The sequence below is a fragment of the Choloepus didactylus genome, chromosome 8 (genome assembly GCF_015220235.1).
Source record: "Choloepus didactylus isolate mChoDid1 chromosome 8, mChoDid1.pri, whole genome shotgun sequence".
NCBI lineage: Eukaryota > Metazoa > Chordata > Mammalia > Pilosa > Megalonychidae > Choloepus > Choloepus didactylus.
This window is the reverse complement of record NC_051314.1, coordinates 53,986,373-54,005,895: the sequence shown is the minus strand read 5'-3', so window position 1 is coordinate 54,005,895 and position 19,523 is coordinate 53,986,373. Positions and strand designations below refer to the sequence as shown.

Sequence of the window (19,523 nt, the reverse complement as noted above, 5' to 3'; positions counted from 1 at the left end):
CCATGGCCTCCAAATTATTAAAATAAGATACCACTTAAAATTGCTCAAAAAATTTTAAATATATAGGTGTAAATCTAACCAAACATGTAACATACATATAAAGTGAAACTTTTTAAATGCTGATTAAAGAAATCAAATAAGAGCTAAATAAATACAGACATAACATGTACAGGGATTTCAGGATACAGCACAGAAAATATGTCAGTTCTCCCTAAATTGATATTCAGATTTAATGCAGTTTCTATCAAAATTCCAGCAAGATTTTTTTGTTTATATATAGACAAGATTTTTCTACAATTTATAGATAGGGCCAAAGGAACTGAAAGGAAAAAGAATTATTAGTTCTATAGTGTGGTTGGTTGATTTGTTTAATCAGTCATCCATTGAAGGACATCTGGATTATTTCTACTGATAACACAACCTGGATGAATCTCCAAAGAATTATGTTAAGTGAAAAATAGCCAATCTCATAAGGTTATGTACTGTATAATTCCATTTATGTAACAGTCTCAAGAATGACAAAATTATAGAAATGGCGAAACAGACTAGTGGTGCCAGGGATTAAGCAGGAGGGGTGGGGCCAGGAAAATTGGCTATAAAAGGGCAACAGAAGGGATCCTTTCGATAGAAATGTTTTCTCTCTTGACTGCCTCTACATCAGTATCCTAGCTGTGGTATTGTACTACCTTTTTACAAAATGTTACTGTTTGGGAAACCTAGGTAAAGGGTACATGGGATCTCTTATGTAGTATTTGTTAGAACTGCATGTTGTGCTTTATCTCAAAATAAAAAAGTTTAATTAAGAAATAGATTATTGAATGGTAGAATCTAGATGGTTGGATATATAAATATTCACTTTAAAATTCTTTCAAATTTACTGTGTGTTTGAAAATTTCCATAAAATGTTGGAGAAAATAGATTTCCTATATCAGTACAGCTGTGTGTCACCATTATACCTTTATAATATCATGTATATATTAAATGACAGTTTGAAAAAAATAAAAAAAAATCTAACTCATGTATATGTGTGTATATATATGTATATATGTATATATGTATGTTTCCAAATGCAGTGAACTTATATTCACACAAAAGCCTATATGCAAGAATGAAAGAGGACCCCTACCTCACACCCTACACAAAAATTAACTCGAAGTGGATCAAAGACCTCAGTATAAGAGACAGTACCAAAAAACTCCTAGAAGATAATGTAGGGAAACATCTTCAAGACCTTGTATTAGGAGGTTGCTTCTTAGACCTTACACACAAAACATAAGCAATGAAAGAAAAAATAGATAAATGGGAACTCCTCAAAATTAAAAGCTTCTATACCTCAAAGGAATTTGTCAGAAAGATGAAGAGGCAGCCAACTTAATGGAAAAAAATATTTGGACAAAAGACTGATATCTTGTTTATATAAAGAAGTCCTACAACTCAACGATAATAGTACAAACAGCCCATTATAAAATATGAAAAGGTATTTCTCTGAAGAAGAAATACAAATGGCTAAAAAACACATAAAAAAATGTTCATCTTCACTAGCTGTTAGGGAGATGCAAATTAAGACCACAATGAGATATCTCACACCAATTAGAATGGCTGTCATTAAACAAAGAGGAAACTACAAATGCTGGAGAGGATGTGGAGAAACTGGAACTCTTATTCATTGCTGGTGGGACTGTATAATGGTACAGCCACTCTGGAGGTTAGTCTGGCGGTTCCTTAGAGAACTAGATACCGAGTTACTCTTTGATCCAGCAATTTCACTTCTCAGTGTATACCCAGAATATCTGAAAGCAGTGACATGAGCACATATTTGTTCATAGCAACATTATTCATAATTGCCATGAGTCATGTCCCATGTCACCAGGGAGACCCACACCCCTGGGACTCAGGTCCCACACAGAGGGGAGAGCAGTGAGGCTACCTGCTGAGTGGGTGCATAATGTCTACTGTCTATCATTTTTGTCTTTTGAATTTTATATGTCATGATTTATTTTTATTTTTTTTCTGCTCTCTTTTTACTCTTACTGATAGTCTTCATTTCTACACTCTTCTCCAAACCTCTTTCTCCTCTCGTTTTCTCTCTGCCTATAGTGCCCCCTTTAGTATTTCTTGTAGAGCAGGTATCTTGTTCACAAAGTCTCTTAGTGTCTGTTTGTCTGAAAATGTTTTAAATACTCCCTCATTTTTGAAGGACAGTTTTGCCAGATATAGAATTCTTGGTTGGCAGTTTTTCTCTTTCAGTATCTTAAACATGTCATACCATTGCCTTCTCACCTCCATGGGTTCTGCTGAGAAATTCGCACATAGTATTACCGAACTTGCTTTGTATGTGATGGATTGCTTTTCTCTTGCTTCTTTTAGAATTCTCTCTTTGTCTTTGACATTTGATAATCTGATTATTAAGTGTCTTGGAGTCAGTCTACTCGGCTCTATTCTGTTTGGGGTATGCTGCACTTCTTGGATCTAATTTTATGTCTTCATAAGAGATGGGAAATTTTCAGTGATTATTTCATCCATTATTGTTTCTGTCTCTTTTCCCTTCTCCTTCTGGGACACCCATGACATGTATATTCATTTGCTTCACATTGTCATTCAGTTCCCTGAGACCCTGCTCATAATTTTTCATTCTTTTCCCTATCTGTTCTTTTGTGTGTAGGATTTCAGATGTCCTGTCCTCAAGTTCATGGATCCTTTCTTCTACCTCTTCAAATCTGCTGTTCTGTGTCTCCATTGTGTTTTTCATCTCTTCTGTTGTGCAAATTGTTTTTTCAAACTTTCGAGTTCTTCCTTATGTTTTCCCATGTCTTCATGTCCTTCATCTGTTTCGCCATATCTTCCTTCAACTTACTGGTTTGATGTTTGAATTGATTTACCATATTTGTTTGAAGATCCTTAATTAATTGTTTCAACTCTGTATCTCATTTGAAGTGTAAGTTTGTTCGTTTGACTGTACCATATCTTCATTTTTCCTAGTGTGAGTCATAATTTTTTGTTGTCCAGACATCTGGTTTCCTTGATTATACGAATCAGATTTTTCCCAGACAAGACAGACCTGGGTCTCAGGAGGATGCTGTATTCAGTATCAGGTTTCTCTGAGGGTGAGACCCAAAAGATTGTCAGACTTTCCTGAGGCCTCTAGACTCTGTTCTTTTCCTGTCCTACCCAGCAGGTGGCACTTGTCAGCCCTCAGCTTCCCACCAGCATAAAGATGTGCAGTGCATATAATTCTCCATGGACCCTGTCCTAGCCTGGGACTAAGGGTGTCAGAAGCCAAGCTTAAGCTGTTTCTGTTTTTTTATCTCCACCCCTCTCCAGGCCCTAGGGTCTGAGTTCTGTGAGGGCTGCCACTTGACCTTGCCTCTCCCCTACTTTTTTTCAGAAAAGTTACACCCTTTAGGAAATTATCTCCTACAGGTTGAGTTTTCCCTTTGACTCTCTGACCATCTTAACTCCACCCTTGCCTGGGTCATTCCTGAAAATTGAAAATGCCAGAGGGTTTCTTTAATGAGCTACTTAGAATGAGAGGGAAAAAAAAAAAAGGAAAAGAGTCCTCTTTTCAGAGCCAGTCCCCATCCCTCGAGTTCACCAGGCAAGAACCAGAGTTGGTACCCGGTTCTCTGTGCCCCTTTTCTTGGGACACAGCCCTTTTCCTGTATTCTGAGCTTAGCAGACTCCAGAAGCCTCTCTTTTTATTTATGTATTTTTTTCCATGACCCCTGCCTTCTCTCTGCCAGGATAATCCTCCAGGTTCCTTTTCTGCTTGCTCTGGGTTTATCTCTGCTCGTAGCGTGTATACAATAGTCCAAATTTGTTAATTAAAACTGCAGTTGTAGCTTGGTTGAGCTACATTCCTTTGCTCTTGGCAGGGACTGCTTCGTTTTCCCACAGTGAAGTTTTCCAACTCAGCCTTCTGTGATGGTAGAGGAGGGGCACCAGCTCCACAGTTTGGGGAGCTTTACTTACAGTTCTATGCTGCAGTCTCAGCCATTCCACCCATTCCAGACTGCGTACGATGTGTGTTCGGTCACAGATGTCCCCCCATCAGTTGTTCCAGACTCTTCCCTAGTTATTCCTGGCTATTTACTAGTTGCTCTAGGGGACTAACTAAATTCCATACCCCCCTATGCCGCCATCTTGCCCCGCCTCTAACAAAATACTTTAAAGTTGTTTTTGTAATGCCTGTCTCCAAAAGACAGAGACCAGCACTTTGAATAGTGCCTAGCACATAGTAGCCATATATAAATGTATGAATTTCGACCCGTTACATGTTTGTGCAGAGGTAACTGGTTCACGTTGTAGTTACTTGAAACCTGGAAAACTTTGGCTAATTATTTGTTTCTTTACAGGAATTTCGGCAGAAGGTAATGCTAGGAACTCCCTTCCTAGTTATTTGGTTGGTTGGGTTTATAGCAGACCTAAATATTGATTCTTGGCTCATTAAAGGGCTAATGTATGGTGGTGTTTGGGCTACAGTACAGTTTCTCTCCAAGTAAGTATATTGTTTTTAACTATACATGAAAGAATCTAATTTGTGCCCTGCTAGAATAAAAATTATGTTTTGTATTTTTAGAACATGCCATTATATAATATGTTTGATATTAATTTAGTGTTTAAAAAATTGGGACAAATTAATATGTGGAATCTTTTAGATTTTTTTAACATTGTTAAAATGATTCTCATGTTGCTTTCAGTGACAAGACTCTGGGTCATAGTTTTTACACTTAAAATACATTTTTAGAAATAATTGAAACATTTCAATAAAAGTGAACTTGGGTTTGTTGTACTCTGAATTTAATAGACATATTGCGTATTCCTTGAGCTCACCTTTTCATAACTTACATCAGGAGTTATATTTTCTTTGGTCATGGACGGTAAACAAGGAAGAGATTTTATTTTAGTAGCAGAGTCAAGTCTAAGCATAATTATGGCAGCACAATTTTTAAATTCTTTCTTCCCTTTTTTTATTTAAACATTGTGATCGTTCCTTTTTCTTCCTGTCCCTAGCTCTCATTACCCTAAAGTTGCCCAGATAGCAAACCAAAGCAGCAGATACCTATGATCTAGAACTTGTTGCCTAATTCCATTCCTTTAGTTGTTTCTTCTCACCTGAGTTTCAGAAAAAGAGTTCTGAAAATAATTCACACACAGGTGAGAATGACTAGAATATCACTAATGTGTTACCTCAAGAAGGGTAATTAATTCCAGGTAATATAATCTCATTTTTATATTTCTTGCAGCTCAGAAAAATATTATAAACAAATAGTCACCTACACTTCCTCTTTAATCTGCACAGATGATTGATCCTGTTTGTGTTTAATAAAATTTATTAGTATTTATTTTGTCTGAATTTTAAAAATTATAAATACAGGCCATCAATTCCACTAAATTAAGCAGTTTGTTCCATTTGAAAAGATCTGCCCAGCCTTAACTGGAGTGTATATTTAAGGTATAACAATGAAACATAGAGAAAAACTTGAGGATTGCTTTATACACATTTGTCAGTTATAATGCATCTTTGGTGAATAATATATGCACGATGATACAGTGTCTCCAATGAATTATTAATTTTAAGAAAATAAGAGTATACTGAAATTCTGAAGTTGAAAAATACATGAAATATATTTTAATTCTTGGTGAATTAGATGGAGGTTCAAAGTGTTGCTGAGTTGTGAACTTGTTTATTATTGATTACTATGAAAACAGTCTCAGTATTTAAGCAGTCTGGACTTTTGGATTCTGGTTAAACCAATGGTTACTACCCAGAATGGGTTTAATTTTCACTTAAATGAATAAATATTCATTTTTATAATGAAATATAGAGCTCAAACTATATAAAACTTTTGTTTTACAGATCCTTTTTTGATCATTCAATGCATAGTGCATTACCGCTTGGAATATATTTGGCAACCAAATTCTGGATGTATGTGACATGGTTCTTCTGGTTTTGGAATGATATCCTTTGGTTGTAAAGGTTATATCTAGAGCAGTTTTTGTTTGTTATTTAACATTAAGACTGAACTATTCATGATTTGCTTCTATAAAACAGTGTTGGTAGAAAAATAGGGTGAACTACTCTAAGTACTGTTTTTAAATATTTCATATTTGATTAACTGCTTTTAAAAGCTGCTTTTAATAACATTGATAATAATAATAATGGCTACCATTTACTGGGTGTTCAAAGGGCATTTTCTCAGGTATTATGTACTCATTTAATCCATGCCCTGTAAGTTAGTATTGTTATTTCCATTGTATAAGTGAGAAAAGCAGGCTTGAAAAAGAGAAGGTATTACACTTGCCCAAGGCCGCAAAATTAATCTGGTAAAACTGGAATTGAAACACATGTTTGTCTGACTCTGTAACTCAGATTCTCTCTACTAAACTTATTTTCTAACTATTTTCTCTAATTATTTTCTTAATATTACAATTATTTTCCTATGATAACAGCTAAATATTTCATATCCATTTTACATTATGAAAATTATTAATGCTCTGTCTTCAGACATTTGCTAACTTCAGCAAATTACTTCAATGTAATATACTTTTTAAAATAATTTGAGAAGGAGGATTCTGGGAAGATTGTTCAGTAGTAAGTGCTAGGAATCGGTCCCTCTACCAGAGCAGCTATAGAACAGGCAGGAACTATCTGAATCAAGTATTTTGAAATTCCAGAGTCCAGTAAAACATTATACATTATACAGCATCCAGGGAAGGAAGAGCCTGGTAATACTGTAAATATCAGTAAATTACTCTCTGGGCAGTGGTTACCGCCTCCCAGCCCCCATTCTCGAGACAGGCAGCAGTGGGGCCTGACACCTGGGTTAGCTTGCTGGTGCCAGAAGGGGACATAAAAATCCACTTCCCCAAGATCCGGAGTGGGCATGGGCTGATTGCTGATGATGGCTTTTGATTAGCTACTACTGACTGCTGAGAGCCTGACTCTGAAGACAACCATGTTCCACCCTGCTGTGGACAAAAGTGGTAGAGGAAATGTGAAAATGGTATGCTTCTTCAGGGCTGCAGAAGAGTTGAAGGGCTGCATTTGCTGGGAAGGTTAAGGAAGCACAGCTTGGGGAGCCTTAGAAGAAGCTTCTGGTGCCCTTCCCGGCCCCACCCTTATCCTCTCCCCAGGGCAGTTTGCTGCTGTTTCCCTTTGTGGTCCCTGACCTTATTAGAACTGAGAAAGACTGACATGGGAAACTCCTTTCTGGTGTGCCATCCCCACCCCCTCCACCCACCCCCAGAATTTGCCCTCCAGGTACGAGCAGCATGAGACAACTAAAGCAGTGTCAACAATTGAGATGGATGGCCTGGGCAAACACTTATGCTTTAAGGCTAGCAGTGGAACACTTGGGAGAGAGCGAAGATCTGTCTCTTGAGAAGTAGAGGGGGCATTCAAACTCCTATTAACAGGAGAACTCCTAAGCAAGCACAAATTTAGGATAATAAACAGGCTTGGGAAAGACAGGGAGGACTGACAGTCAAGAAAATCTCTTGTCGTATCATCAGTTTGTTACGAATTCAAGAAACAGACCTCTGGGAATAAATCCCAGAGTAAACATTTTAAAATATTGATATGTACAGTGTACAACAAAAGTATACAAGATAAACAAGAAATGAGAAATCATGGCCTTTCTATACACTGTAATAAACAATTAGAAGAAGAAATCAAGAAAAGGATTCTATTTACGATAACAACTAAAAGAAATATCTAGGAATAAATCTAACAATATAAAGGACTGATACATAGAAACAAAACGTTGCTAAAAAGAAACCAGAGAAGACCTAAATAAATAGGGCATTCCATGTTCATGGATTGGAATACTAGATATTGTTAAAGTGCCAATTCAACCCAAAGCAATTTATAAATTCAAAGCAATCCCAATCCAAAATCCAACAACCTTCATTGCAGAATTGGAAAAGCCAATCATCAAATTTAAATGGAAGAGTAAGGGGCCCAAATAGCCAAAGCATCTTGAAAAAGAACAGAGTTGGAGGACCCACACTTCCTAATCTGAAAACTTACTATAAAGCCACAGTAATCAAACCATCCTGATACTGACACAAGGATAGACATATAGACCAATGGAATAGAATTGAGAGTTCAGAAATCAATCCTCACATTTATGGCCAACTGATTTTTGACACAGGGCAAAGATGACTCAATTGGGAAAGAGTAATCTCTTCAACAAATGGTGCTGGGAAAACTGGATCTCCATTTACAAAAGAATGAACGTGAACCCCTACCTCACACCATATACAAAAATCAACTCAAAATGGATCAAACACCTAAATATAAGAGCCACATCTATTAAACTCCTAGAAGAAATTGTGGGGAGGCATCTTCAGGACCTTGTGTAAGGCAGTGGTTTCTTAGACTTTACACACAAAGCACAAGTAACAAGAAAAAATAAACAGGACCTCATCAAACTGAAAACGTTTGCATTTCAGAGGCCTTTATCATTAAAGTAAGTGTTTAATATCCAGAATTATGAAGAAACCATTCAGCTCAACAACAGACAACCCAATTTTTTTCAGTTTTTATTGATATGTATTCACACGCCATATAGTCATCCAAAGTGTACAATCACTTGTTCACAATATCACCATAGAGTTGTGCATTCATCACCGCAATGTTTGAACATCTTCATTTCTCCAAAAAAAATAAAAATAATAAAAAGTTATAAATAATAACTAAAGTAAAAAAAAAAACAAAAACATCTGAAACATCCCATTCCCCTCATTCCACCATTACTCATTTAGTTTTGTCCTCATTTTTCTTTCATCTGTCCGTTTGCTGGATAAAGGGAGTGTGAGCCACAAGGTTTTCACAATTACATGGTCACACTGTATAAGCTGTATAGTTACACAGTTGTCTTCAAGAATCAAGGCTACTGGGATGCAGTTCAACAGTTTCATGTATTTCCTTCTAGCTATTCCAATACACTAAAAACTACAAAGGGATATGTATATAACGCATAAGAATAACTTGCAGAATGACCTTTTGACTCTATTTGAGATATCTCAGCCACTGAAACTTTATTTTGTTTCATTTCTCTTTCCCCTTTTGGTCAAGAAGGCTTTCTCAGTCCCAGAGTGCCAGGTCCAGGCTCATCCCTGGGAGTTATATCCCACATTGCCAGCGATATTTACACCTCTTGAATCATGTCCCGCACAGGGGGAAAGCAGTGAGTTTGCCTTCAGAGTTGGCTTAGAGAGAGAGGCCACATCTGAACAACAAAAGAGGTTCTCTGTGGGTGACTCTTAGGCACAGTTACAAGTAGGTTTAGTCTCTCTTTTGTAGTAACAAGCTTCATAAGGGCAAGCCTCAAGATTGAGGGCTCGGTCTTCTAAATTGGTAGTCCAATGCTTCTGAGAATATCAGTAATTCCCCAGGTGGGGTTTATTATTTCCACATTTTCCCCCACTCCCTCAAGGGGGCTTTCCAAATAATACATTTTTGTTCTCTACCTGATTTACTCTAGGATGTATCAGGACTTCACAGTAACCTGTACAAACCAACCAGATCTCACTCCCTGTTCAAAGTTCAGTGTAATTATGGTGTTTGAATAAACTGACCATGCAAGTTAAATTGTTTAGTGTGCTACAGAAAATATAGAATTTGCACAGAATAAGCTTCTCTTCCTTTCATCACACAGAAGTTGAAGTTTTAAAACACCATCAATATCATCCTTTACCCTTTAGTCTGATTCACCTTAGTCCTAACCAAGTCCATTTCATACATATCTCCAGTTGAAATCTTTTGTCTTTTTCAGCCTCTTTAACATTTGCTCTATGGGGTAATGCAGACATTCATAGCTGTGAAACTCTGGCTCTGAGTCTCAGGTGTCACACATATATCCAAAGTTTCAGGGACCGACCAGGTTATACACAAAGAGCTCAGCATCTCAGAATTTAGAAATAGCCATTACAACTCAGGAATAGATGCAACTGCTGTAAGAGCTTGCAATCTAGGATCCTTTACCATGAGCCTCCCCATAATCACCTATGCTCTCAGATTCAGTTCTGAGGGTTTGCACATTATAGTTAGGCATTATAATGTTTGTCTTTTCATTTCTGGTTTACTTGACTTAACAGACTGTCCTCAAGGTCCGTTCACCTAGTTGCATACCTCACAACTTTATTCCTTCTTTTAGCCACTCAGTATTCTGTTGTATATATACAACACAGTTTGCCATTCTGTTCATCAGTCAGTGTACCCTTAGGCCACCTCCATATATTGTGAATCGTGGATACAGCCCCCATAAACCCCACTGTGCAAATGTCCATTTGTGTCCCTGCTCTCAGTTCTTCCAAGTATATACCCATCCGGCAACCCCATACTCAACTTCCTCTGGAACCACCACATTGCCCTCCAGATGGGCTACACCATTCTACTTCCCAGCAAAGAGTGAATAGGTACATCCCTGTCTCCACATTTTCTCCAGCACTTGTATCCCTCTGTTTATTTTTTAAACAGTTTCATTCATGCACCATATATTCCCTCCTAAGTAGACAGTCAGTGGTTCTCAGTGTAATCACATAGTTGTGCGTTCACCGCCACAATCTATATGAAGATATTCCCATTTCTGATATTTCTTCTCTTCAGTTTGGCATTTGCAGGGTCCTTCTCCAGTCTATGTCCTCCTCCAGAGTTTCAAACAATTCTGAATTGTCCTTTTTTTCCATTGAATCTCTGGAGAGAAGTTTTCAGTCACTGTTTACATTGCCATGTTGATGATGTCACTTCCCAATTTTAAAATGGGCAAAAATATTACAAAGCTACAGTTGTCCGAACAGCATGATACTGGCCTAAAGATAGACATAGTGATCAATGGAACTGAATTGAGAGTTCAGAAATAGACTTGCGCATTTATGGTTGGTCAGTTTTCAACAAGGCTGCCAAGTCCACTCGACTGGGACAGAGCAGCAAATGATGTTTGGAGCACTGAATATCCATATCCAAAAGAATGAAAGAGAGCCCCTATCTCACAGCTTATATGAAATTTAACTCAAAATGGATCAAAGAGTTAAAGACATAAGAGCTAGGACCATAAAACTCCTAGAAGAAAATATAGGGAAGCATCAAGATCTTGTAGTAGGAAGTGGTTTCTTAGACTTTACACCCAAAGCATGAGCAACAAAAGAAAATACAGACAAATGGGATCTCCTCAAATTGAATACTCATGCTTCAAAGGATTTTGTCAAGAAGGTGAAAAAAAAAAAGCCTACTCAATTGGAGAAATATTTGGAAACCATATCTGATAAAGATTTGATATCTGCAATATGTAAAGAAATGCTACAACTCAACAATAAAAAGACAAACAACCCATTTAAAAATGGGCAAAAGACTCGGCTGGACATATTTCCAAAGAGGAAATACAGATGACTAAAAAGCACTCCAAAAGTTACTCAACATCACTACAAATCAGGGAAATGCAAATCAAAACCACAATGGAATATCATTTCACACCTACTAGAATGACCAAAAACAGGAAAATGTAAGTGTTGAAGAGGATGTAGAGAAATAGGAGCACTTATTCACTGTTGGTGGGAATGTAAAATGGTACAGCTGCTGTAGAAGACAGTTTGGTAGTTCTCAGGAAGCTAAGTATAGGGTTGCCTTATGACCCAGCAATCCTGCTACTAGGTATATACCCAGAAGAACTGGATGGAGGGATGCAAACAGACATTTGCACACCAATGTTCATAGCGGCATTATCCAAAATTGCCAAAAGATAGAAACACCCCAGGTGACCATCATCCGATGAATGGATAAACAAAATGTGGTATATACATATGATGGAATTTTATTCAGTAGTGAGAATGAATGAATTCCTGATTCGACAACATGGGTGAATCTTGAGGACAAAATATTGAGTGAAATAAGTCAGACACAAAAAGAAATATTGTATGAACTCACTAATATGAACTAATTATAATAAGTAAACTCGTAGAGTTAAAATCGGAATATAGGTTACCAAGAGATAGAATGAGGATAGAGAAGAGGGAACAAATGTTTAATGTTTACAGAATGTTTAACTAGGTTGAATTAGAGTTTGGAAATGAATAGAGGTGATGGTAGCACATTATATAAGTGAGTGCAGTTAACAGCACTGAGTTATGTGTGTGACTGTGTTGAAGGAGGAGGTTTTGAGTCCTGTATGTCACTAGAAGGAAAGCTAGAGGATAAAACGGGACTGTATAACAGTGTATCCTGTGGTGAATGATGATTGTGATTAAGAGTACAAATATCAAAATGTTTTTTCATGAATTAGAACAAATGTAAGTCACCAATACAAGGAGGTGATAATAGAAGGGTATATGGGATAAAATGCATCTAATACCAACTATGGACTATAACTAAAAGTAATATTTTAATATTCATCCATCAGCAGTAACAAATGCACCATACCAATGCTGAGGGTCAGTAATGGGCTGGATAGGGGTATGAGCTTTTTTGTTTGGTTGGTTGGTTTTTTGAGTATTGAAAATGTTCTGAAATTGATTGTGGTAATGAATACACAACTATGTTATGATACTGTGAACCACTGATGGTATACCTTAGATGGATTGTATGGTGTGTGAATATATCTCCCTAAAACTACTTATTAAAAAAATGGGCAAAAGACTTGAATAGACATTTCTCTGAGGAAGATACACCAACAGCCACAAAGTACATGAAAAAATGCTCAGTATTAAAGCTGTTAGGGAAATACAAATCAAAACCAGGAGATAACCATTTCATACCCACTAGACCAGCAACTAATACAAAAACGGAAAATTACAAGTGTTTGAGCAGATGTGGAGAAATAGGAGCATTTATTCATTGCTGGTGGGAATATAAAGTGGTTCAGCCTCTAAAGAAGACATTTTGGCACTTCCTCAGAAAGTTAAGTTTAGAATGCCATGTGACCCAGCAATCCCACTACTATGTTTATACCCCAGAGAATTGAGACCAGAGACTTTATTAGATATTCTCTCACTGATGTTCACTGTGGCATTATTCACATTGCCAAAAGATGGTAGCAGCCCAAGTGTCCATCAGCTTATAAATGGATAAACAAAATGAGGTATGTACACACAATGGAATATTATTCAGCCATAAAAAGGGATGAAGTTTCTGAATCATGTGACAACATAATGAACTAATAAGACATCATGTTGAATGAAATAAGCCAAACACAAAAGGATAAATATTTTATGATCTCACTGATTTAATATAATTAAAGTAAGAAATCTAATAGAGAAGGAATCTAGAATATAGGTTAACAGGAGACAGGGTGGGGGTAGGGAATAGGGTGTTAAAGCTTAAATTGTACAGTTTCTATTTCGGATGATGGAAAGGTTTTGGTAGTGAATGGTGATAATAATAGTACAACATTATGACCATAATTAGCAGCACTGAATTATATATTTGAATGTGGTTTAGGGGGAATTTTAGATTGTATAGATGTTACTACAATAAAATTTTTAAAACATCCATGAAACAGCACAACAGAGGTATTGAATCCTAAGTTAAGCTGTGGAGTATGGTTATTGGTACAGTTTTTAAAATGTGCTTCCATCATTTGTAACAAATGTACCACACCAGTGCAAGGTGTTAGTAATAAGGTGGTATATGGGAATCTTGTATTTTGTGCATGATTGTTCTATAAACCCACAACTTCTCTGTTCTAGTTTGCTAATGCTGCCTTTTTGCCAAACACCAGAAATTGATCGGCTTTTATAAAAGGGGGTTTATTTGGTTACACAGTTACAGTCTTAAGGCCATAAAGTGTCCAAGGTAATGCTTCAATAATTGGGTACCTTTACTGGAGGATGGCCAGTGGCATCCAGAAAATCTCTGTTTAGCTGGGAAGGCATGTGGCTGGCGTCTGCTCCATAGTTCTGGTTTCAAAATGGCTTTCCTCCAGGATGTTCCTCTCTAGGCTGCAGTTCCTCAAAAATACCACTCTTAGTTGCTCTTGGGGTGTTTGTCCTCTCTTAGCGTCTCCGGAGCAAGAATCTACTTTCAGCAGCTGTCTTCAAACTCTCTCATCTGCAGCTACTCTCTCAGCTTCTGTGCATTCTTCAAAGTGTCCGCCTCTTGGCTGTAGCAAGCTTGCTCCTTCTGTCTGAGCTTATATAATGCTCTAATAAACTAATCAAGGCCCATGCTGAATGGGTGGAGCCACACCTCCATGGAAACTGTCCAATCAGAGTGATCTCCCACAGTTGGGTGGGTCGCATCTCCATGGAAACACTCAAAGAATTGCAGTCTAATCAACAGTAATACGTCTGCCTGCACAAGATTGCATCAAAGATAATGGCGTTTTGGGGGACATAATACATTCAAACCGGCACATTCTGTAATAAAATAATTATAATAATTTGAAATTGTAAATGTGTTTGCCTGTGTGTGTCTGAAAGAAGTCCAATGTCAAATTTTCTTTTTACATAGAAGAAGTTCATCATTTAGTCTGATTTATTTTCATAGATGCATGTGTCAAAAATATCAATTGTTTTTTCCAAACAGTACTATGAAAAGTATATGTGTTTTACATGGTATGCAGTTTTTGGTTACTTGTAACTCTTCCAAACAATTTTAATTCATGCCTGGTTTCACTTGATAATCTTACACATTTATAATATTGTGTTCTTTTTGTTAAATTACCTTTTAGATTAGTTGAAAAACAATGTACCTATCTTATTGTGAGATATAGATGCATAATTGTAGCTACAGTTGTAACTTTTTATGTTCTTATGTGATTACTTTCAGAAAGTGGTAGAACTGCTTTATACTTTCCTAGTGTTTCTATTGAAATTTTTCCATGTGGCAGTTTTCACTAGCTCTTTCTGTTCTTGTATTATACTTTGACATTAACTTTGTTCCTCAGGGATTTATTAAGCAATAGACTTGTCTTACTGGAACATTTAGAATGTAAAACAGACTGCTTGTTTTCATTACCTCATCTATTTTAAATTTGTAAAAAGTACTGACCTCTGAAATGACTTTACTATTCCAGACGTATTTCCTAACTTTGTTTCCTAAATTGGACATTAAATTTTATGTTCAAGGAAAAAAAATGGTCAGATTCACATCTCAAAATAATTTTAGATTGTCCCTGTACAATCTAAGTCTGAGTTATTCATTTAAGTGCAGAAAAGTAGGAAAATTATTAAATTATCAAATGATGAAAACTTTATGCCAGAAACCATTATTTTGTATAAGTTAAATTTTCCCTTCTTTCCTTTTCTCTATCTGGAGAGAGTTCAAAATAGACATGCAAGTTCTCCAAAGTTGGGGAATTGAGAATATGAGAGGTAGATATTGAAGGAAAAGACCAGAACTATCAAATCTGTTTGTCCTATTTGAATAATCCTACCCTTAACATAGGTTGATGTATAATTCACTTTTAATTCAGTGAGTAAATTATACTATTTTTCAAATAAAAATTTTAGAATGGGAATACCAACTGTTATACTTACTTGTCTGTAAAGGAGGGATTATAATAGTACTGTGTCACAGAGTTCTTTAGAAGATGAATATATATATAGTTTAGGACATACCTGACATGTAAAAAGTGTTAAATAAGTGTTTATTATTTGTGACTTCTTGAATCTAATTAAATTTTATTGAAATAGATTTTAAAATATAGTTTGTAGTTTATTTTTTTAACTGATTTTGTGTAACTGTATGATATTCTTGGAATCATAAAAACCTTAAATTCTAATTATACAAAGAGAAACCTTACACTTCTCTTACATTGTAAAAGAACTGTTTTTCTAAGCTCACTGTGATTTTAGAACTTCTTTTTTTCCATGTTAAACTTCTGAGGTCAGGAGAAGAGCTTAAGAAACCTATAGGAAGGAAGCAGAAAGGAACACAGAGTAAGTTATATTAGAAGTACCAAGGATATTAGACAGCAAAGGTTCACAATATAAGGTATTTATTTTTATTGTTAAAATTATTGCTGTTGAAAGGGAAAATAAATAGAAAGGATTAATAAAAATTAAAGTTGTATTCTTGAAAATCTAATAAAATAGATTAATTTTAAAAATAGAAATCCCTAGTATGTAATACTAGGAATGACAGAGGGGACACAGCATCTAAGATTAAAAATCAGATAACATCAATTCATTTGAAAACAAAAGAAATAGACAAATTCCTAGATTTTAAGTACACAGTTGACCTGAATAACAATATATATTATAAAAATTTTTAACATATATTATAAAAGTAATCTGGATAATAAAGATTGGCTAGTAGTAAAAGAAAAAAATCTTCATGTAAAGTAAGCTCCAGGCCAACATGGTTTTACAAGTCTTGTAAATGTTCAAGAAATCAATAATTTCAATCTAACCAAAACCCTTCAGAGAACATAAACAGGGAAACAATTCTTCATTCATTTTATGAAACTGATATTACTTTGATACCAAAACATGACAAGGTCAATACAAAAAAGAAAACTTATAAGGCAACCTTATTTACAAATATGGATGTGAAACTAAAAATTAATGAGTCTGAGTGTAAATGAAAAGATGAACCATATTGCCCGTTTGTTTACTCCTAGCATGTGTAAGTGATTTGACATTAGAAACATTAGTATATTATTTAATATTGAGAGAGTAAAGGGAAAAAATCCATATACAATCCAAAAAGTAAACAAAAAATGGAGGAGGGTTTTTAATAAAAATCCAGGTTAATCTGTAGTAGAATACTATACGTATTCTCTGTAAAATCGGGCAAAATAAGGGTGTTCATCTACTTCTATTACACAGGGTACTGAGATCCTAGCTGGTGCAATAAGATCAGTAAAGGAATTACATGACATAAAGAGTAGAAAGAAAAACAAAATCCATTTTTATTCACATATTATCCATATCATAAATCCAGAAAGTCCCAGGCAAATTATTAGAAGTAATAATAAGAGAACTTAGCAAGGTTGCTATAAGTGGTCAATATAAAAGTCAACAGCATTTCTGTATATCAGCCACAAACAGATTTTAATTTATAAGTTAACATTCACAATGGAAAAAATTAAGATTCTTCAAATAAATCTAACAAGAGGTATGAAACTTTCATTTAGGAATTATGTAACTAGTAAAAAATATTAAAGACCTGTACAGAGTGATTCTAACTTTAATACAAAGGAAAAGAACTGGAAGTGAGCATGTCTAATTTTAGCAGTGGTTTTTGGCTCTGCGTTTTGGACCCATGAGTGATATTATTTTGTTTCTTGTCCTTTTATTTATATTGAAAGTTTGCGAATTGACCATGCTTCTTTTATAATAATTAGGTAACTCAAATTTACAGTCATAGCCAGTACAGTGAACTGCTTATTGTGTTGGCACCACTTTTGGAATATTGGTGACAAGTTATTAGAAATTTTATATCCAGAAATAAATTATTTTTCAGTAAGTTTTTAAAGCTAAACTAAGCTTCCCAAACCCAAAGTAAATGTGAAGAACCTACAGAACCTAGAGTGATCACTTATATAAAAATGAAGAGAGTGTAGCATTATTCTCACCATTCCCTATGGTTTACTCTTAGGATCTCTCTAGTTTTCTGTGTGTCTTTTCCAGTATTCTTCTGATAAGCTCGGTGCTTTCAACCTCTTTATTCAGGTATGCAATCATCACCCACTGTGAATTCTGACAATATTGCTGTACATATTCATGTGTATCTTTTCTTTTCATGCATATGTGCAAGAGCTTCTTGAGGTCATTAAAGATACTCTTAAGTCCTTAATTCATGTGTATTTGACTAATAATGTATAATGTTGTGAAAGGAGGGATGAGTATCTTTCTTTTCCCCATATAGAGAACCCATTTCTCAGTGAATCTTGTCACTCAGCTGCGGTATCAACTTTGATAACTTTGAAATTTATCAAGGTTGCCTGTGCCAGTACTGTTATCTTATTATAGCTTTATTCTTAAGTCATAATTCTGGTAAGCCTAGTCTCCCAACTTTGTTTTTTGTTAGTAATGTCTTATATCTTTTTGACTGTTTGCTATTCCATGTAAATTTTTTCAAATCAGCTAAATTCCATGAAAAGTTATTCTGAGTGCAATTTAGAAAGAATTGACTTCTTTTTGATATGTAAGTCTTTCTGCTATTTATTTCCTTTTGTCTCCTTGTTTGTTTTTTTTTAAACTTCCTTAATCAGTCCATTAATTTTTCAGCCTCTCATTTTTTCTGATAGAAAAATTTAAGGTTAAAAAGTGACACTTTTAAGTACTTAGGTACATTCCATAGGCTTTGATATTAATGTTTTCACTATTTCTAAGTATTTTTTAAATTCTCTTATGATTTTGTTTCGACCCATGTTGTTTAGTAGTTTATTTTTAAATGTTCAAACGTAAGGGATTTTTCATTTTTCTTTTTGTTATTGATTTCCAACTTAATTTTGCTGTGATCAGAGCATGTATTCTGTTTGAAAACCCTTTTTATTTTTATCTTGTTGAGATTTTCTTTCTGGCTGAGTACATGACCATGTATTTTCCACTTGTCGAGTACACCATTCTGTAAATAAGATCAAGTGTCGTAATTATTGGGTTGCTAAAAATCATTTCTTTACTGATTTCTTATCTGCTTAATCTATCATTTATTGAGAAAATTGTGTTAAAATCTTCCACTGTGTTGGTGTGTTTGTCAGTTTTCCTTTGTCGCCGAGTCAGTTTTTGCTTTACATATATTGAAGTTACAAAGTGCTTATAGGTTTAGACTTATTTTCTTTCTAATGAATTCAGCCTTGTTTTACTATGTAGTGACTCAAGGCAAAAAGCATTAATAATGAACATTTTGTTTTAATTAGTATTTGCTTTTATGACCTTAAATTTTAGAAATGTCTCGTGTAAACAGCATATCAGGATAAGCAAATACCCAAAGGTGAACACTAAATTTTTGAACCAGTTTATTTCTAGGTTTGTGCTTTGTCATCACATCTGGTCTCTAAAGGTTTTTCTTTCTCTACTAACAGCTCAGCAACACATTGTAAAAGATTTTTTTTTAATTTTAGTCAAGAAGATACTGTTTACCACTGAAGGTGAGAAACAACATGTAGTTCTCAGAGGATGTTAATCATTCTGGTTCAGATTATCTTATTAAGTGTTATGTCTTTTCAAATGCAGTATACAAAATGAGGGTTAATTTGTATATTGTAGTTGCCATATACATAAATGAAGGTTTTCCTTCATTTTTGAAACATTTTTCTGTAATTTTGTCTCTGAATACTTTTTCTCTTGCATTTGTTGTATTTGCCACTTAAGTGATTCAAAACATCCTTATGTTGAATTATCTTTGGCTGTCATCAATATTCATACTCTTATCTCTAATTATTATTTTATCTTTTTCCTCTGCATTTACTAGAATTAGCTTAATGTATTTTTCTATGCCATTAATTCCATTTTAAGCACTGTATATTGTGCATCTTGTATTTTTTAAACTCAGCTGTCCTGAAATGGTTTGTTTGTTCTCAGTATGTTCTTTCAGCTCCAGAATCACCCTTTTCTTCTGTTATGATTGTTTTCAGCTC

At 35.2% G+C, this 19,523-nt stretch overlaps 1 protein-coding gene across 1 annotated transcript in view; it reads left to right on the top strand.

Annotated features, from left to right (window-relative positions):
* The window catches only part of ZDHHC17 (zinc finger DHHC-type palmitoyltransferase 17), a 155,709-nt gene that overhangs the window by 122,276 nt on the left and 13,910 nt on the right, over window positions 1–19,523 (top strand). Inside the window, exons 9-10 of the mRNA XM_037845771.1 lie at window positions 4,353–4,495; window positions 5,858–5,958. Of these exons, the coding sequence (XP_037701699.1) occupies window positions 4,353–4,495; window positions 5,858–5,958 (244 nt within the window). The remainder of the gene's footprint in view (window positions 1–4,352; window positions 4,496–5,857; window positions 5,959–19,523) is intronic.